At 37.3% G+C, this 14,839-nt stretch overlaps 1 protein-coding gene across 8 annotated transcripts in view; it reads left to right on the plus strand.

Moving 5' to 3' along the window:
- The window catches only part of LOC115572321 (disks large-associated protein 1-like), a 122,004-nt gene extending 113,726 nt beyond the window's left edge, over positions 1-8,278 (plus strand). For all 8 annotated transcript variants that reach the window (XM_030402255.1, XM_030402257.1, XM_030402254.1 and 5 more), the window contains one exon: positions 223-8,278. In XM_030402255.1, the coding sequence (XP_030258115.1) occupies positions 223-447 (225 nt within the window). In that variant the 3' untranslated portion in view covers positions 448-8,278. The remainder of the gene's footprint in view (positions 1-222) is intronic.
- The last annotated feature ends 6,561 nt before the right edge of the window (positions 8,279-14,839 follow it).

A 14,839-nucleotide genomic window follows, 5' to 3' on the forward strand; every position in this document is an offset into this window, starting at 1 on the left:
CTGCATTGTTTCAGTCAAATAACTATGAACTAAAGTTTAATCAACATTATATTTACTGTTTATTAATGATGGTTATTGTATGTTACCATCTACTGCATTAAAGGTGGCAGTACTAATGGGCATCACAGACATATGCACACACACACACACTCACAGAAATATAGGTCTGTCTTTTTCCTGAAATGTTCTCCCCTACTCCCCCCCACCGTCCTCTCCCACCAGGAGAGGCGTCTTCCACCTCCAGTGCCAAAAAAGCCACCCAAGGGCCCCCACCACCACCCGCCTCTGGCCAGAGATCGTTCACTGGAGAGCTCAGAGAAACAGCGGCAGGAGGCCAGGAAGCGCCTGATGGCTGCCAAAAGAGCTGCGTCCGTACGGCAAAACTCAGCCACGGAGAGCGCTGACAGCATTGAGATCTACATACCTGAGGCTCAGACACGGCTATGAGGACATTACCAGGGGCACACACAGGGCTGACAAGCAGTACTACACTAAACACAACACAACAAAAATGTATGGTTGTCCACACCAATGCACAGTAGGGGTGTAATTTAATTAAATTCCATATTTTCTCAGAACTTGAGTCTGAGCATGCTCATGATCATGATCAGAAGAGTTAAAGCAGCAACCTTGTTGCATCCTACTTGGTTAATGTTAGAGAAAGACTGCACTGGTTAGTGTTAAAGGGGCAATTTGTAAGATATGGACAGAATTTATCATTTATATATTAAAACATGTGAGTGTGAAACAGCAGTGTAGATGTTATGTCAAAAACATCTATGTACAATGATGTCTACTGAGGAGATGTCTGCAGGGATGTCTGCTGAAGTTAGCATGCTAACCAGCTAGCCCAATCCTCTCCTGTCTCCTAATACCATTTTGTTCCACAATTGGTGCCAGTCTGATGGCCCCTGTAGCACCAGCCGGGAGATGTAGGCGAGCGATGAGTTTGCTACTTATTCAAATAAGTAAACAAAATAATCTGTAAGATCTATGGCCTGAGCGGGAGAAACACTACTGCGCATATTCAGTGAGCCACATAACCACAAAGTAAACCCAGAATTTAAAACGTTTTTGGCAAGCATTTCTTATTGGACTGAATTGGCTATTTTTGGGTTCACTATCCAATAGTATTATGTCAGACTGCCATCAGCTAATAGGACCACTTAGCTCCATGGCTAACTGAGCTACTTTCTAAGAGCAGCTAGTCGCTACAGCCAAAATATAGCAACGGCAAAGAATATAGTGAGCATCAGGAAACGGTTATGCTCTCCCCTACAGTGTTTTAACTAGCTTCAGTTTCTGGCTATTTCTTACCAATTACCCCTTTACGGTATCAGTATGCTTAAAAGAAGGTCCTTGCTGGATCATCTATGAGTGTCTGAATACAAGATCAGGGGGGCAATGGGATGCACTAAGGAGAAAACTATTATGAACAGCGTGGAACAGTTAGAAGCACTTCAACATTAGACATGGTCACATAAGCTAGTTTGTTTAAAGATTTGAATGCTGGCAGTAGAGTAGATGTCATCCAGCAAGCCTCTGCTGTCCAAGATGTTTTGTGCATCTAAGAGTACGCAACAGTTTACATGTTGATATGCTGCAGAGAGGTGGAGGATTGTTATCAGGTTTGACTTTTGTAGATGCTGAAGGTTTTGTCTGTGGGTCTTGTAATTTTACACAAACATGTACATGTACAGGCGTGATGGACAACCTTACACACAAACAGACACACACACACACAGTAGTAGACACACAATCATTACCCTGTGTCATATGAAAACCCTCACATAAGTGTACTGCACACATCAGCACTCACAGGTAATTCTTTCAGGTCTTGTGGCTGTATGAACACTGCAGGCTGTTGTAATATAAAAACAGTGTTTCTCTCTTCCCTCTGGAGAAGAGAATGCCATGATCACTGTTTATCTTTCGTCCTCCTGTCCATCTCCACACTACATCAGCTCTTTATTGAACATATGAGCCCCCCCTGATCATTGTTATTATGATCACTTTTATGTTTCACAGCTCTATTATTGGCTCACAAAAACTCTTAAGGGACACCAAAAGGAGCCATCAGACAGGTTTTAACAGTGTTTTCTATTCTTGTTCCAAATCAAAATGGAGATTTGTTTTAAAACTGTCTGATGGCTCACGCCCTGTTTTTATTTTAACAATTCAGTATTCAATTACCAAAACTACAAAAATTACAGTTGTAAATAAACAGAATTGTAACCCTGCTTTTGTCACACAGAAAGCCATCAAGTGAATTATTAAGTGCTGATACTGTCAGAGACACTGTGTTATTGGGGAAACAATACCTGTCATGCTGGGAAATGGTCTGCTTTGGGTGTTTTGATGAACACCGTGCATAGGTCACACACTGGTTCTCCTCTTTGTTTTGATCCTAACGTCCCTTCTCCCTCTTAGATATCAAGATAATTCGTTTTACAGGGTACATTTACACTTAAGCAATACTTAGTTGAGATAGTGACTTTTAAATTAATGCTCAAAGATTTATTATATAACACAAGACCCAATGATTAATTGGATGGAATGAGACATCTCATGTCATCTCTGAAGTAGCTTCTCTAGTTGTATGATGAAAATATTTTTAATTTAATGATGTTTAAATGCAGTGTTTTTTCAATGGATAAACACACAGATAATAAGACAAGCCTTGTCTGTGAAGGACTGAAACTGCCTGAGACTCAAAATGAATAAATGGCTCAATAAATACATTTTATGCCAATAAATGCACCAAAGATTATATCAAAAATAAATGAAGGCATTACTTTATGAAATGTGACATTATAATTCTGTTTGAATTTGCTTGTGTATTTATTTATTTTTACTTTATTAGTATTATTTTGTTGTTATTGTTTTTTTTTAAACAAATGGGAAAATAAACATATATGGAATTTAATAAATAGATGAATAAATATGGCAGCAAATTGAAAAAGAAATATACATTTTTGGCTTTTTTGAATTAAGTAATCCCTACATTTATTGTTAGTAATATTTGTGGTGCAACTTATTAATTAAGACATTTTTTTTTATTTTCTTATTTGGGCAGTATCAGTCCTCCATGCTTTTATATTTAAAAAGATTGTAATTTGAAACTGGTGATAAGACAGATATGATCTTATGGCTGTTAAAAAAGAAATAAATATCAAAGCTGTTTGTCTCTTGTTGTTATAAAGCCATCAGACAAAAAGGGCTATAAATCTAGCCGTTAGTAGTAATCCAGTAGATGACAAACAAGAGCATAAAGGGACCTGGGGTTAATCCAAAGGTTTCTGAACAAAATGGCAAATTGAATGATTTTCAGAAGTGTTGTTTCAGTATTACCAATTACACAACAGACTACAGTGCATCTTTTGACCAGTTTTTAAATCTTACAGTAAAGTTGGGATGATATCATGATGTCTGAAACAGCCTGACATTTTTATCTGCTGTATGATATTTCAAACTTTTTTACACTGATGTAATGGTTTTTGCTGCAGGAGGCAGGTTTGAGTACAACATTCTGCTCCAAATGTTAATGAGAGGTAACTGTATTCTATTGATTAAGGGCCTGGTCACAACAAACACTGCTAAGATCACATTCCTTCACATTCCAATGTGATGCAGGCAGTGGCACAGGTTCACCATTAGTAACAAGCTAGCTGTATCATCAACACAAATGCCAACCATGAAATATGAAAAATCTACTGAGCTAAAAAGATGGCTCCATTCATTTTGGAATCTGTATCTGAATGCAGTATCCTCATCAGAGGTCAGGAGAGTCAGAGCATCTTTGCCACTCAGTTACAGAGCTCTTTCATAAGAATTCCACAGCAATTTAAATGTGAAAACAGTCAGCTATTCAGTATGATGAAACACAAAAAAGCAAGAGGGGTTGGCCTAGCCTAAAAACTTAAAAACAAAACATGCTGATTTGTAAAGAATTGTACCTTGATTTTTTTAAATTAGTGTGGCCAGGCTCTTAGTTACATAGAAATCCTGTGAAGGGTGACTTAAGTCAACTGCTCAGAGTGTATTGACGGTTTGCCATAACTGGTCTCTTTGAACTCATTTTGACCCCATACCCTTAAGGAGTTGTTGTCAAGGGAAAATGTTTTCTTTTTTCCTTTTTTTTTTTTTTTTTACTAAATCTTAGATTTGTTCCTGTGTATGAAAGAATTGAAAGAATGGAAACCATTGCACCGTTCCATAAAGTAAAGGTTTACTGACCTCCAAAAATGAGAGGTTTATCATTGGAATTAAGTAGCAGTTGATAATTAAGTTTTTGTCTGTGAGTGTGTCATTTTCATGAATCACAGTGTTTGTCTGGACTGGATGACGTAACTTTCCTTCGCCATCAATCTTGTGCATTAGTCACTTGAAAAGACAGTATGGCTGGATGACAGAAATACGATTTGAAATAGTCTTGTTTCAGATATCGTCACAAAACTAAAATATATCTTTGGTGTTTTTATTTTCTTTTAAAGACATGCGTTTAGCAGTCCAAAGTAGATAAAAAGACATTCCGTTTTTTGATTCAGGTATCTGGTATGTGAATTTTCCGCAACATTATTGACTTTTGTCTCTCCTCTGCATAAATCACAGAAAGGAGAAATAATTTCTAGAACACTATGCAAGCAAAGATACCACTGCTCTATATATTTCTCTAAAATATGGTATTTAACTTCCTGACCAGACAGACCTGTAAGGTACAGCCTGTTCTCACCCCAGTGCATAAAGTTGGAGCAGCATGGTCAATGGCCTCACACATTTAGGTCTGACAGTGTAGTTACTCCTCTAGTCCCACTTGTGACTTAGAGTCAAGAGTGATTAGTTTTTTCGTAAATAAGTTATTTAACATTCGTAATTGATGTAACTTACGTTATGTAAGACATGTACTTAAGTCACTTCGATTACTATTAATTAGTACAGTATAAAAGTCATAGTAAGGTCATAATAAGTAAACTATGTTAAAAATCTAACCAGATGCAGTATATGAAACTGTATTGCTTACGTGACGTCCAAGACTGACACTAGAGTAGGGTAGCAAGAGCATCATAGCACAAGGCCAATGACCAAGCTGCTATATTTGATGAGGTGGGGAATAAGAACGTGTTGTAATATATGCCTCTACCGCTTCAAATGATCACGATTGCACACATAATGGTTTATTTAAATATCATTCTTACAATGAATATTAATGTAGTTTAATATCTGAGCATTTTAAGTCCAACACAATTATAAATCATACACTGAATAAATCATACTCTTCATCTTTTTAAATGAAATCTAGCTGTCATCTCTGCTACTGACACTTTTAAGAAGCACCCCAGTGACTTTAAACATGGAAGTCAGCTTGCTCATAGTTTTGATTATCACTCATCCTATGAAAAACCATAGTGCAATGTCTTCTGTGTCTTTGAAGGGTGTCACAGTGATTTCATCAGGGTTATCTCAGTTTGAGCTCAAAGACTACAGGTTACAAAAAAAGCCTTTGTAACTAACTGGTGATGTAGAGTTTGAAAGATGTGTGTGTTTGCCAGGCAGTATGAGTCTCACAAGTTGCAAATTATGGGAAATGTAGGATCCATAGTCTCTAGTCAGGTTATCTCAGCCTCTGCCACTCCAGATTTTTATGTTTATTTTTTAATTTGTCCCCCCACTTTTATGCAAATGAAACACTAAATGGCTGGAGTACCCCTTTAATCCAAAGAAGAATGAAAACATCACTGATTAAGCAAAGAAAAAACAAGAAGCAACTAAAAAACACACCAAACCTGTATTTAACTTGGAATTATCACTATCTGTATGTTCATACAGTAAACACACCAACCGAGGACTGGCTTTGGTTACAGAGGTGAATCAACATGCAGTACAGATGAGAAACTGCTGTCAGTTACTGCTACACTTTAATGGACTCTCTGACCAGAGTAATAAAGTACCATAAGAAGACATTACAAGTCCATCTGGAATTCATATTCCATATTTCAACTCCACACCTGGTTTCAACGATGTCAAAGAAAACATCTTTGCGGCCTAGATGATTTTCTTTGAGCCACTAAATGTTGTTTATCTGTGATAATACCATTTATACTATACTACTACTACTACTTCTACTACTTATGACAACATTTTATTGTGATGACCTCTTATATAACTGCCATTCATTTCTCCAGAGCAAGACTCTGGAAATCAAGAGTAGAATTTACAGGATTCTGTAGACTATTCTAATATGATGATGATGATGATGATGATGATGTGTTGTTGATGAAAGTATTCTGTATTTATTTTCCTCTTTTGTAAAGATTAATTATGCGTGTGTGTGTATGGGGAGGGCATGTAATTTTGTACAGGAGCAGATTACCTCTGTGTTTAAATGATGATGACAGTGACAATGACAGTGAGCCATATTCAATGTGAAGTACCCTTCTTATCAAGAGGAAAGGGCCATACAGATGCTGAAAGTTTTGTTTTTACATTTACCATTTATTGAATCATTTTTTTAGTGTTATAGTAGCAAGCTTACTGTCTGTGTGTTTGGGAGGAACAGTAGAGCAGAAACAACACAACATGAATGAGAACCAGGGGAAACAGGAAGATAAGCACATAGGGAATCTTAAGTCTCTATATTAGGATCTTGAATTGTTTAAAATGAAAACATTCAGACACGATGACTCTCATTAGAGTAGAACACCATGGCTTCCTTGTCTCAGTTACAAAATGGTTGCCAGTCATTGGCCAAACTTTACATCTGTGGTGTCAAAATAGACAAATGTGACTAAAAACTGTGGAGGATCAGGGTTGCCAATGCTGAAACATTTTTTTTAACAAAGTGACATTTTTTTTATGTTATGTTAATTTGTGAATGTGTTATTAATTAAATTAATATATGAATATATAAAATGACTGCCAAAAATGTTTTTAAAAAATAACTCCTTTGACAGATGATTTCACAGATAACTGGAAAAAATGCACAACTCTAATGAAAATTAAATCAAATGTGATGGAAAATGGAGGTTATGTTTCCAAATTGGCCAAAACTTTGCCACCTAAATTAGAAAAGGAAATTGCAGACTAGAACTTACAATTAGAAACTGTTTAAGAATGAGCTATTTAAAAATAGGCATGCTCTTTGGACTATTAAAATGTCTTTATTGTCACAACATAGTCACGTCAGTCATGTGAGCCTAGTTGTGTTTTTCACATTCTTGAACACCTTTCCAAAGGCTCCTCAGACAAACTGAATTTGAGTGCACCTACCTAAATTTGGCTTATTCTGCAAATTGTAATAAGATACAACTTTTTACAGAAGAAAAAAGTCATTTCATTTAGAAAATAAAATGAAAAAGTATTTACTTACGGTAATTAGCCAAAGGGCCAAATTGTATATGTTTGTTCCAATTTGAAAATATTAAGTCAATTTTTACAGTCGTTATCAGCTGCTCCTGGTATGCCTGACAATTATTCATCAATATAATTATCAAAACATTCTAGCACTGATTAGAGATTTTATAACATGAAAGTTAAACACAATTTTGAAATTGAGCTTTTAATTTAGTCATACATAATAAGCGCACTAATGGAAAATACAATTGAATTTTTTGTAATGATTTAAAAAATTTTCAAGTTGGCAGTCCTGGACTTCCATAGTACCGCCTTGGATGTAATGCTGCTGTAATTTCAACCAATGGTATGCTTGAGCTAGCATTGTGTGCTTTCTTTTCCTCAGGAAGAGAGGGGAAACATAGTCTATAAAATCAGGGTCTCCCAGACATGGTTGTCTGTTACTCAAATGTGTGTGTGTGCGAGAGTCTATTTGTTATCAAGTTTGTATGCGTTTCATATGTATATATGACCATAACTGAAAATGCACTGTGGGTGTGTGAGGTCTCTATAAAGTGCTTCCTGAGTCCCTTGTTTTCTATGTCAGGCCTTTCCTCAGTACGGTCTAGTAGCCTCATAGAATCATTCTGTATATGAACTCTCCGCTCATACATGCGACAGATCTCCTGTGTTTGTACAGAAAATAGTTGAGGATGTTTCATGACGCATGCAGACACAATATTAGTACTTACGAATCTATATCTCAGTTGAAAACATGTATTTGGTTTATTTATGCCCTTATTTATTGATTTTTTTTAAAACTATGAGATTCTGTTGAAGTGGTCTGTCATGCTCTTCTGATCTTATGTTGTATTGTAAAGAGATGATTATATGTCCATAACTATTGATAAATCCATAATAAAATTAACTATCAACTCCTTTACCATGACAGATGTCTGTACCTATTTGTATCACTGGAAGAGGAGGAAGAGAATGAAGTCAGTTTAATAGGGGGGGGGGGGGGAATCTGAATTCTAAGAAAAATAAGAATTCTGGGGGAAAATAAACTCAGTGTTTTTTCTGTGGATTTAATCCTCTTCCATATATTTACAACATATCACATTAAGTAAGTCTTATGGTTTGCATAGATTAGATTAGTTTCCAAGGTGGAGAAGATAATTCCTGGAGACGTTAACTGGATAGAAACGTCATGGAGGGGCAGCTTTATTTCTAAACTACCTTCCAATCTTCTTTACATATGGCAAGAAAAGCACCTTCAAACACATCAAACCTATCAAAAGGGTTGGATGAATAATTTAAAGCAAGAAGTTATTCAATATAATCGGATGTTTAAATAATCTGCAGAATCTGTTTGTGCAGTAACAAGCTGTCCCATACTAAAGAAGAAAACAGCTACAAAAATGTTCAAATCTGCCTCATATTTTTACAGTGTGCCATTATATCTTGGAAAAAGACATTATGGCACTCATTCTGCATTCAAAACATTCACTTCATCAGTATATAAAACAAATGTTCACATACTATATGTATGTTCATATATCACAAGCACAAGGACCTATACACAGTGATCAAGAGAGTAGCTCTATGTACTGATTCCACAACGGTTTGAATATGAGAAAATGTGTACAAGATATTTATCGAAGATGTTATGGATGTCAAACAATTGTACCAAACATAAGGAATAGAGCAATTCAATCTTTACTATTTTTTTTTTCTTCTAAAGATGGCACTGTCTATTGGTCAGTCAGTCCCGCACTCCAAAATAAGGTATCACAACAGTTTGTCCTCAGATTTGCTTTGGACATGTCCTTAAGGAATCTCCCTGCTTTAAGAGTCGGTCCTCAACAACTAGGTGGAACAGTAAGAGCTCTAAACATTCCAAAGTTCAGTTTTCTCATGTCAGGGATTTTTGGGCAGTTTATTGAGTTATTTACAGTCACCTGGTTGCTGGTTAGTCCTGTTTCAACATGTCTATTCTATCTTTGTGCTTCCTCTCTGATTAATAATTGATAGACAGAAACATGAAACATAATGAAATATGGGCTGTCTGTAATCACACAGGACAACAAACCAACAAGAGTATCTCATTATATTTTTAAAACTTTACTAAACTTAATAAACATTTTACATGCAATATTTTGTTTTTCTTGTTTTTATCTTTTATTCTTTATCTTTTATTATTCTAACTTTTCATTTTTATTGCAGTTGGTGTGCATGCTTTTTCTTTTTAAATCACTTGTACAGCACTTTGGATTACCTTTGGATTTGTTTGAATAAAATGTGTAAAAGTAGTATGTATAAAAAGACACACACCTTTTTTTTCTCAATGTCTGACATTAAATCAGACTAAACTCTTCCTGTTTTAGATCAGTTAGAATTACCACAATTATTTATATTTTCTGAATGCCAGAATAATCATATTGGGGTTTTTTTTATGACATTTTATAATTAATGTTTCATTTTATTTTGCAGTTAAGAAATTCTAAATCATTCTTACAGCAGCCCCCCAAAAGCTTTAATTATCATGACACCCTGAAGTGTTGGCAGGAAGCAACAATATTTTGATATTCCCACAGCTAAAGTGAAAACTTTCTACTGACATTGGTAGTAGAGGAAAGGTCGACACTTGTCTTTCTGATGGATTATGTGGTAACTTTGCTCTTATTTAAATGATATGTTAGTGGTCAGTTTCTGGAATGAGAAAGTTCTCCTTATTACACTACTAAAATGCGACTGTCTAAATGTCAGTATGGAGATGGTCGGTTAAGAGTGCTGAAACGAGATGCAAACGTCAGCATGCATCCTAAATCTGAACATGTTCTCCCCTGTAACCACATGATGGCGGTAATGCACTGAAGAGTAAATAACTCACTGCAGGATTAAACAGATTGTCCTCCAGAGGGACCCCAGCACCACAAAAGAGACAGATGGATCCAGTATTTGGCTCTTCATTTTGGCCATGTGTTAGAAAAACTATGCATTTATAAAATGTATTCAGAATTGTATTTCTCTCTCATGTCAGTCTCTGATCTTTTTAATTTGTTGTGTTGTTGTTGTTGTTGCTTTTTACATTAGATGGCATTGTCCTTTAGCGGCCTACTTTTTGGAATACCATATCAGTTATCTTTACAACAGCAACAATTAACAGATAATTAGTAGGAATCTTACCTTCAAACTAGAAGTTGCTGTCTTTTCAATCACACACACATTGATGGCATTAAGTGCAGCATCCATGAAGTTATATTAAACCTCATTAGGGTGGGATTAATATTCCTTGAGGATGTGAGTGATTAATGCTTCTCTGTAACAGAGCTCATCTTTTGGGGGAAATGTAAGCATTTATTTGCATACTGCCCAATATTCTATCTATGTGTGTTTGTGTGTGTGTGTGTGTGTGTGTGTGTCTGCATTGTTGCATGAATACAGCTTTTAATTATGTGTTGTACTGAGACGTCAGAGCAGCCCATTGGAAACGCTTTTTTTTTTTCTTCACTTCGTGGTTGTCCACTTTGACGTGTTTGCTGCTGTAAACCTTCAAATACAAATATTAGAGGATAAATTCACCCAAAATGTTTAATTCAGTCAGTATCCACTCACCCCCGTGTGGATGAAAAGTCCAGTGAAATCTTCCTGATGCTTCACAGCAAAACAAAGCGAAACCAAAAAAATGTGATGAAAGAAAAACAGCTTGACTGGTGTAATCTTAGTCTTCGGAAGCTCAGATATCCAGAATTGATCTGGAAAGACGTTATTTACATCATCCGTGTGGGGTTGAGATGGGATGAACGCTATCACTGTGGTTTAACAGCTAAGGTGAAGATTTCGATAAAAAGTGTTTAAAATTGAAATTCAAATTGTGAATTTATGCAAACTTAAACTTAAAATGGCCTCACAGTGGGTGTGGTTCAGAAGTGGTGCAACACAATAACTTAGAAAAGAAAAGAAAGTTAATTCTAGCACTTGTGGGGACTATATGAGTTAAAAAAAATCACAAAATACACATTAAATTATTTTTCATCTGAAAAACATAGGTAGCATAATGGGCAAACTCCAGTGTAAAAAAAGTCAAAGTCATCGCCACAGTATCACTAGAACATTAAAGAACAGTGTGCAGAGAGGTTGTAGCAAGGAAAGTAACCTGAAACAATATCAGTGAGGGGGACATGCTCCTCCATCCCCACAGAAATGAAGCCATTGTTGGTTAGAAGTGTTCATATTCTAGTGGATCGTGGATATCTGAGGATTTGTTAGAAACACAATCATCCAGGAAGAGGCTGATGTTAAGATGACCTCTTCAACTTCATAAACTTGTTTAGTGGCTACTCATCTGAACCCCCCTCAGCAATGAGCCCTGCAGTGAAAGCTGTCATCCTGAGGTTATCTTAGGCCTACAGTATATCTACTGGAAATGTGTGGTTTGTCCCTGTGTTCTCCAAGTTCAATGGAACCATGTGATTACCCTGTTGCCTCTGGTATTGCATGATCACTTTATACGTACTTTGGCAAATTGTGATGATGGATCTTTGAAGGAGGCTCATCAGTTTGGATAACAGGTCACACTGCTCAGTCTGATTTTTAAATGACAGTGGACACTGTGTGATGAGTCAGCACAGTCCTATCTGTACTCATTATGCTTTCTATGCATTGTGTTTGAATAAAACAGCTATTGCCATGTTGATGCGTTCTTTCATCTGTGCCTATTGTTCTCTACGTTCATTTACCGTGTGGATTGAGATCTTTGTGTGGATGTATGCCTCTTCAATGAGAGATCATTGAGCTACAAATAGCTGGTTTAGTAAAGCTTTAAAAAGTTCCCCCTTTTAAAAAAAACAAAAAACATGATCTTCAGCTCCTCCCACAAATGTTCTCTTGGAGTTGTCTGCTGGCCATTTCAATGTCTTTATTTTCTTCCTCTGGCTCTCCTTTCATGTATGTTTTGGATCTTGACCTACAGGAAGGTCCACCCACATCTCATCTTCATCATCCAAGTGGATTTCAACAGAATTTTCTCAAGAATGTCTGGGTTCTAACTCCATTCATCTTCCTTTCAATAATTTTGATTCTGGTGGATCCTGCATGGACACTGTGGCAGTGAAGTGCACTGCCGGTTGTTTTCTCTGTGATGACACATGCTGCCTCCAAGTCCTTTTGGAGCTATGTTTGAATGGTCCTTGCAAAATCAACATTTGAAGCGAAGGTCTAGACACTGTGGCAAACATCAGTGCACACCTGTGATGAAAGGACTGAAAGCAGCACATGGGACCATCTCAAATCAGCTTGGGGGCACTGCTGGTATTGTCATCATATAGGAGGGCCACTAAAGCATTCAAGTACTACAAGATAGCCCATTATTACTCAGAAAAACTGCTGGAGGATCAAGTCCGTGCAGCAGCGGGGCCAGCAGCAGAGTAACAGGAATCAACAAAATATAAATGAATAATGTGGGGAGCGCTAGGACTGCTAACTGACTGTACAGTGGCAGATTTGAGACAAAGTGAAAAACAAAAGCTTCTTTTATCCTGTGGGCCAGCAGTTTGAGACCCCTGACATAGACTGGAATAGTTTCCTCTGTGATTGATTCCAGCCAGATGCTCAGGTATCGCTCTTAAACTTACAGTGAAATAGTGGACTGCTATTTGCTCTGGCATTATTGTTTTTCCTGTAAAGACAGGCAGCTAGGGAGAGATTTGTCATAGATGGTGATTGGTGTACTGTACTTTACTGTAGCCAAGAGCCCTAAATGTGCATTACATCCCCCATCACTGAGTGAACAGTCCTCTAACTATGCTCAGACGGGGAGCTTGGCCAGACTGGGATGAAACAACACATCCTCCAAGAAGATGGAGTCTAGGTTGACAACAAGGAATACAGTACCAATGGGGTTTTTTTTAGAGGATTCAAACCCATAGCTGAGTTAGCAACTAGGCCAATGGCAGTTTCAATTAGTAACATTTAGGAATCACTATCAGTATCTGTCCATCGGGAAATGTCATAAATCGCCTTAGTACTTCACAGAGTCTTCCATTGTCCACTCATGAAAATTGGCATACAGTCAAGGACCCTAGATCCCAGTTGAGGACCATAGACCCCAGTCAATGACCTGTACAGTCCTGTCAAGGACTTTTAGATCCCCATTGTACTCCACGATCTGTAGCACCTCTTAAAATTCAGTAAAAGACCCTTATGGAATCAAGTGAAGGACCCCAGAACCTCCTCACTGACACCTGGGAGCACTTCAAGGGCCTAAGAAGTTTCCTTGAAGGATACAGTTTTCCCCTAAAACCTGTCAACAACCTTCTCTTTAATGTAATTATATCCACATTTGCATGCAGGACTTTCCCCAGACTCTGACCCTGCCTTGTTGCTTCAAGAGAAGAGCAGACAGAAACAGTTGAGCTGAGTTGTTCCTGCAGGACGCTCAGAAATCTCTGTTAATCTTCTTCAATCCTCCCTGCAGCCGACAACAGCCCCCGGGCAGAGCTGGACTCTCTCCAGTCTCCTGACATATTAGCCTGGCTCTAAGTCTGGAGCCACCAGATTAATGCCCAAATCAATTAGAGCCAGTAGTAGATGAGTCAATTAACCCCCCCCCCCCCCATACTGATCCCAGTCCTCCCACCCAACTGCAATCTCAAGGACTTTTAAGGATTATAATACAGATTTCAGTAATGTTTATGCTTGACATCTTGTAGGGGAAAGGAAATTGGAGGGGTGTTTTGGGCTCTTTGTGAGGGTGGTGTTTGTTTAAAGAGACATAGTAGTGACACTAAATGGAGTGTCTGGGTGGGGGAGGAAGGCGAAATGACCCCCTGTCCTCCAACAGTTACTGTCAAGGTGTCCTTGAACAAGCATTGAGCCTCCAACTGGGAAAGCGAAGCTGTTTACTGTTTAGAAATATAATGTGAAGCAAAAAGCCTTATCAAGATATTTTGATGTCTTAGCTTGGTGTTTTGGAGTCTTTCAATCACATTATTTAGGTTATGTTTAGTCTTGTTCACAGACTTTGCTCCTCCCCCTCTGACTTTCTCTCAGAACTTATAGCACCAGGTGACTAAATGAAACACACTGTCACCTTGATTAAAAACTTTTAAACTGATTTGGAAACTTGTAGGATAATGTAAGTACACAACTTAGTAAAATATATATAAATATATTTGTATTCAACAAAACATATCTGGAACATCAAAACAGCATTGCAGAATTCTCCTAAACAGATGAAGCAGCTGTGGACTTTTCAAATGTATAACAAACAAACAAACAAGCAAACAAACAGACATAAATGTCACCTCTAGAGCTTGTAAAGTAAGTCAGCAGGAAACCCCAAGATCCTAAAATTGATTTGAGAAGATTTCACAAACTCATGCAACCACAATTTTAGCTTAGCAGCTGCAGTGAAGATTTAGGCTTAAAAAGGATAAAAACATCTTCTTAAAATCTATTTGGGATCTCGGGGTTTCCATTTTGTCTCGTTTATTGTTTTTTTGGTCCC

Source organism: Sparus aurata, chromosome 21 (genome assembly GCF_900880675.1).
Source record: "Sparus aurata chromosome 21, fSpaAur1.1, whole genome shotgun sequence".
NCBI lineage: Eukaryota > Metazoa > Chordata > Actinopteri > Spariformes > Sparidae > Sparus > Sparus aurata.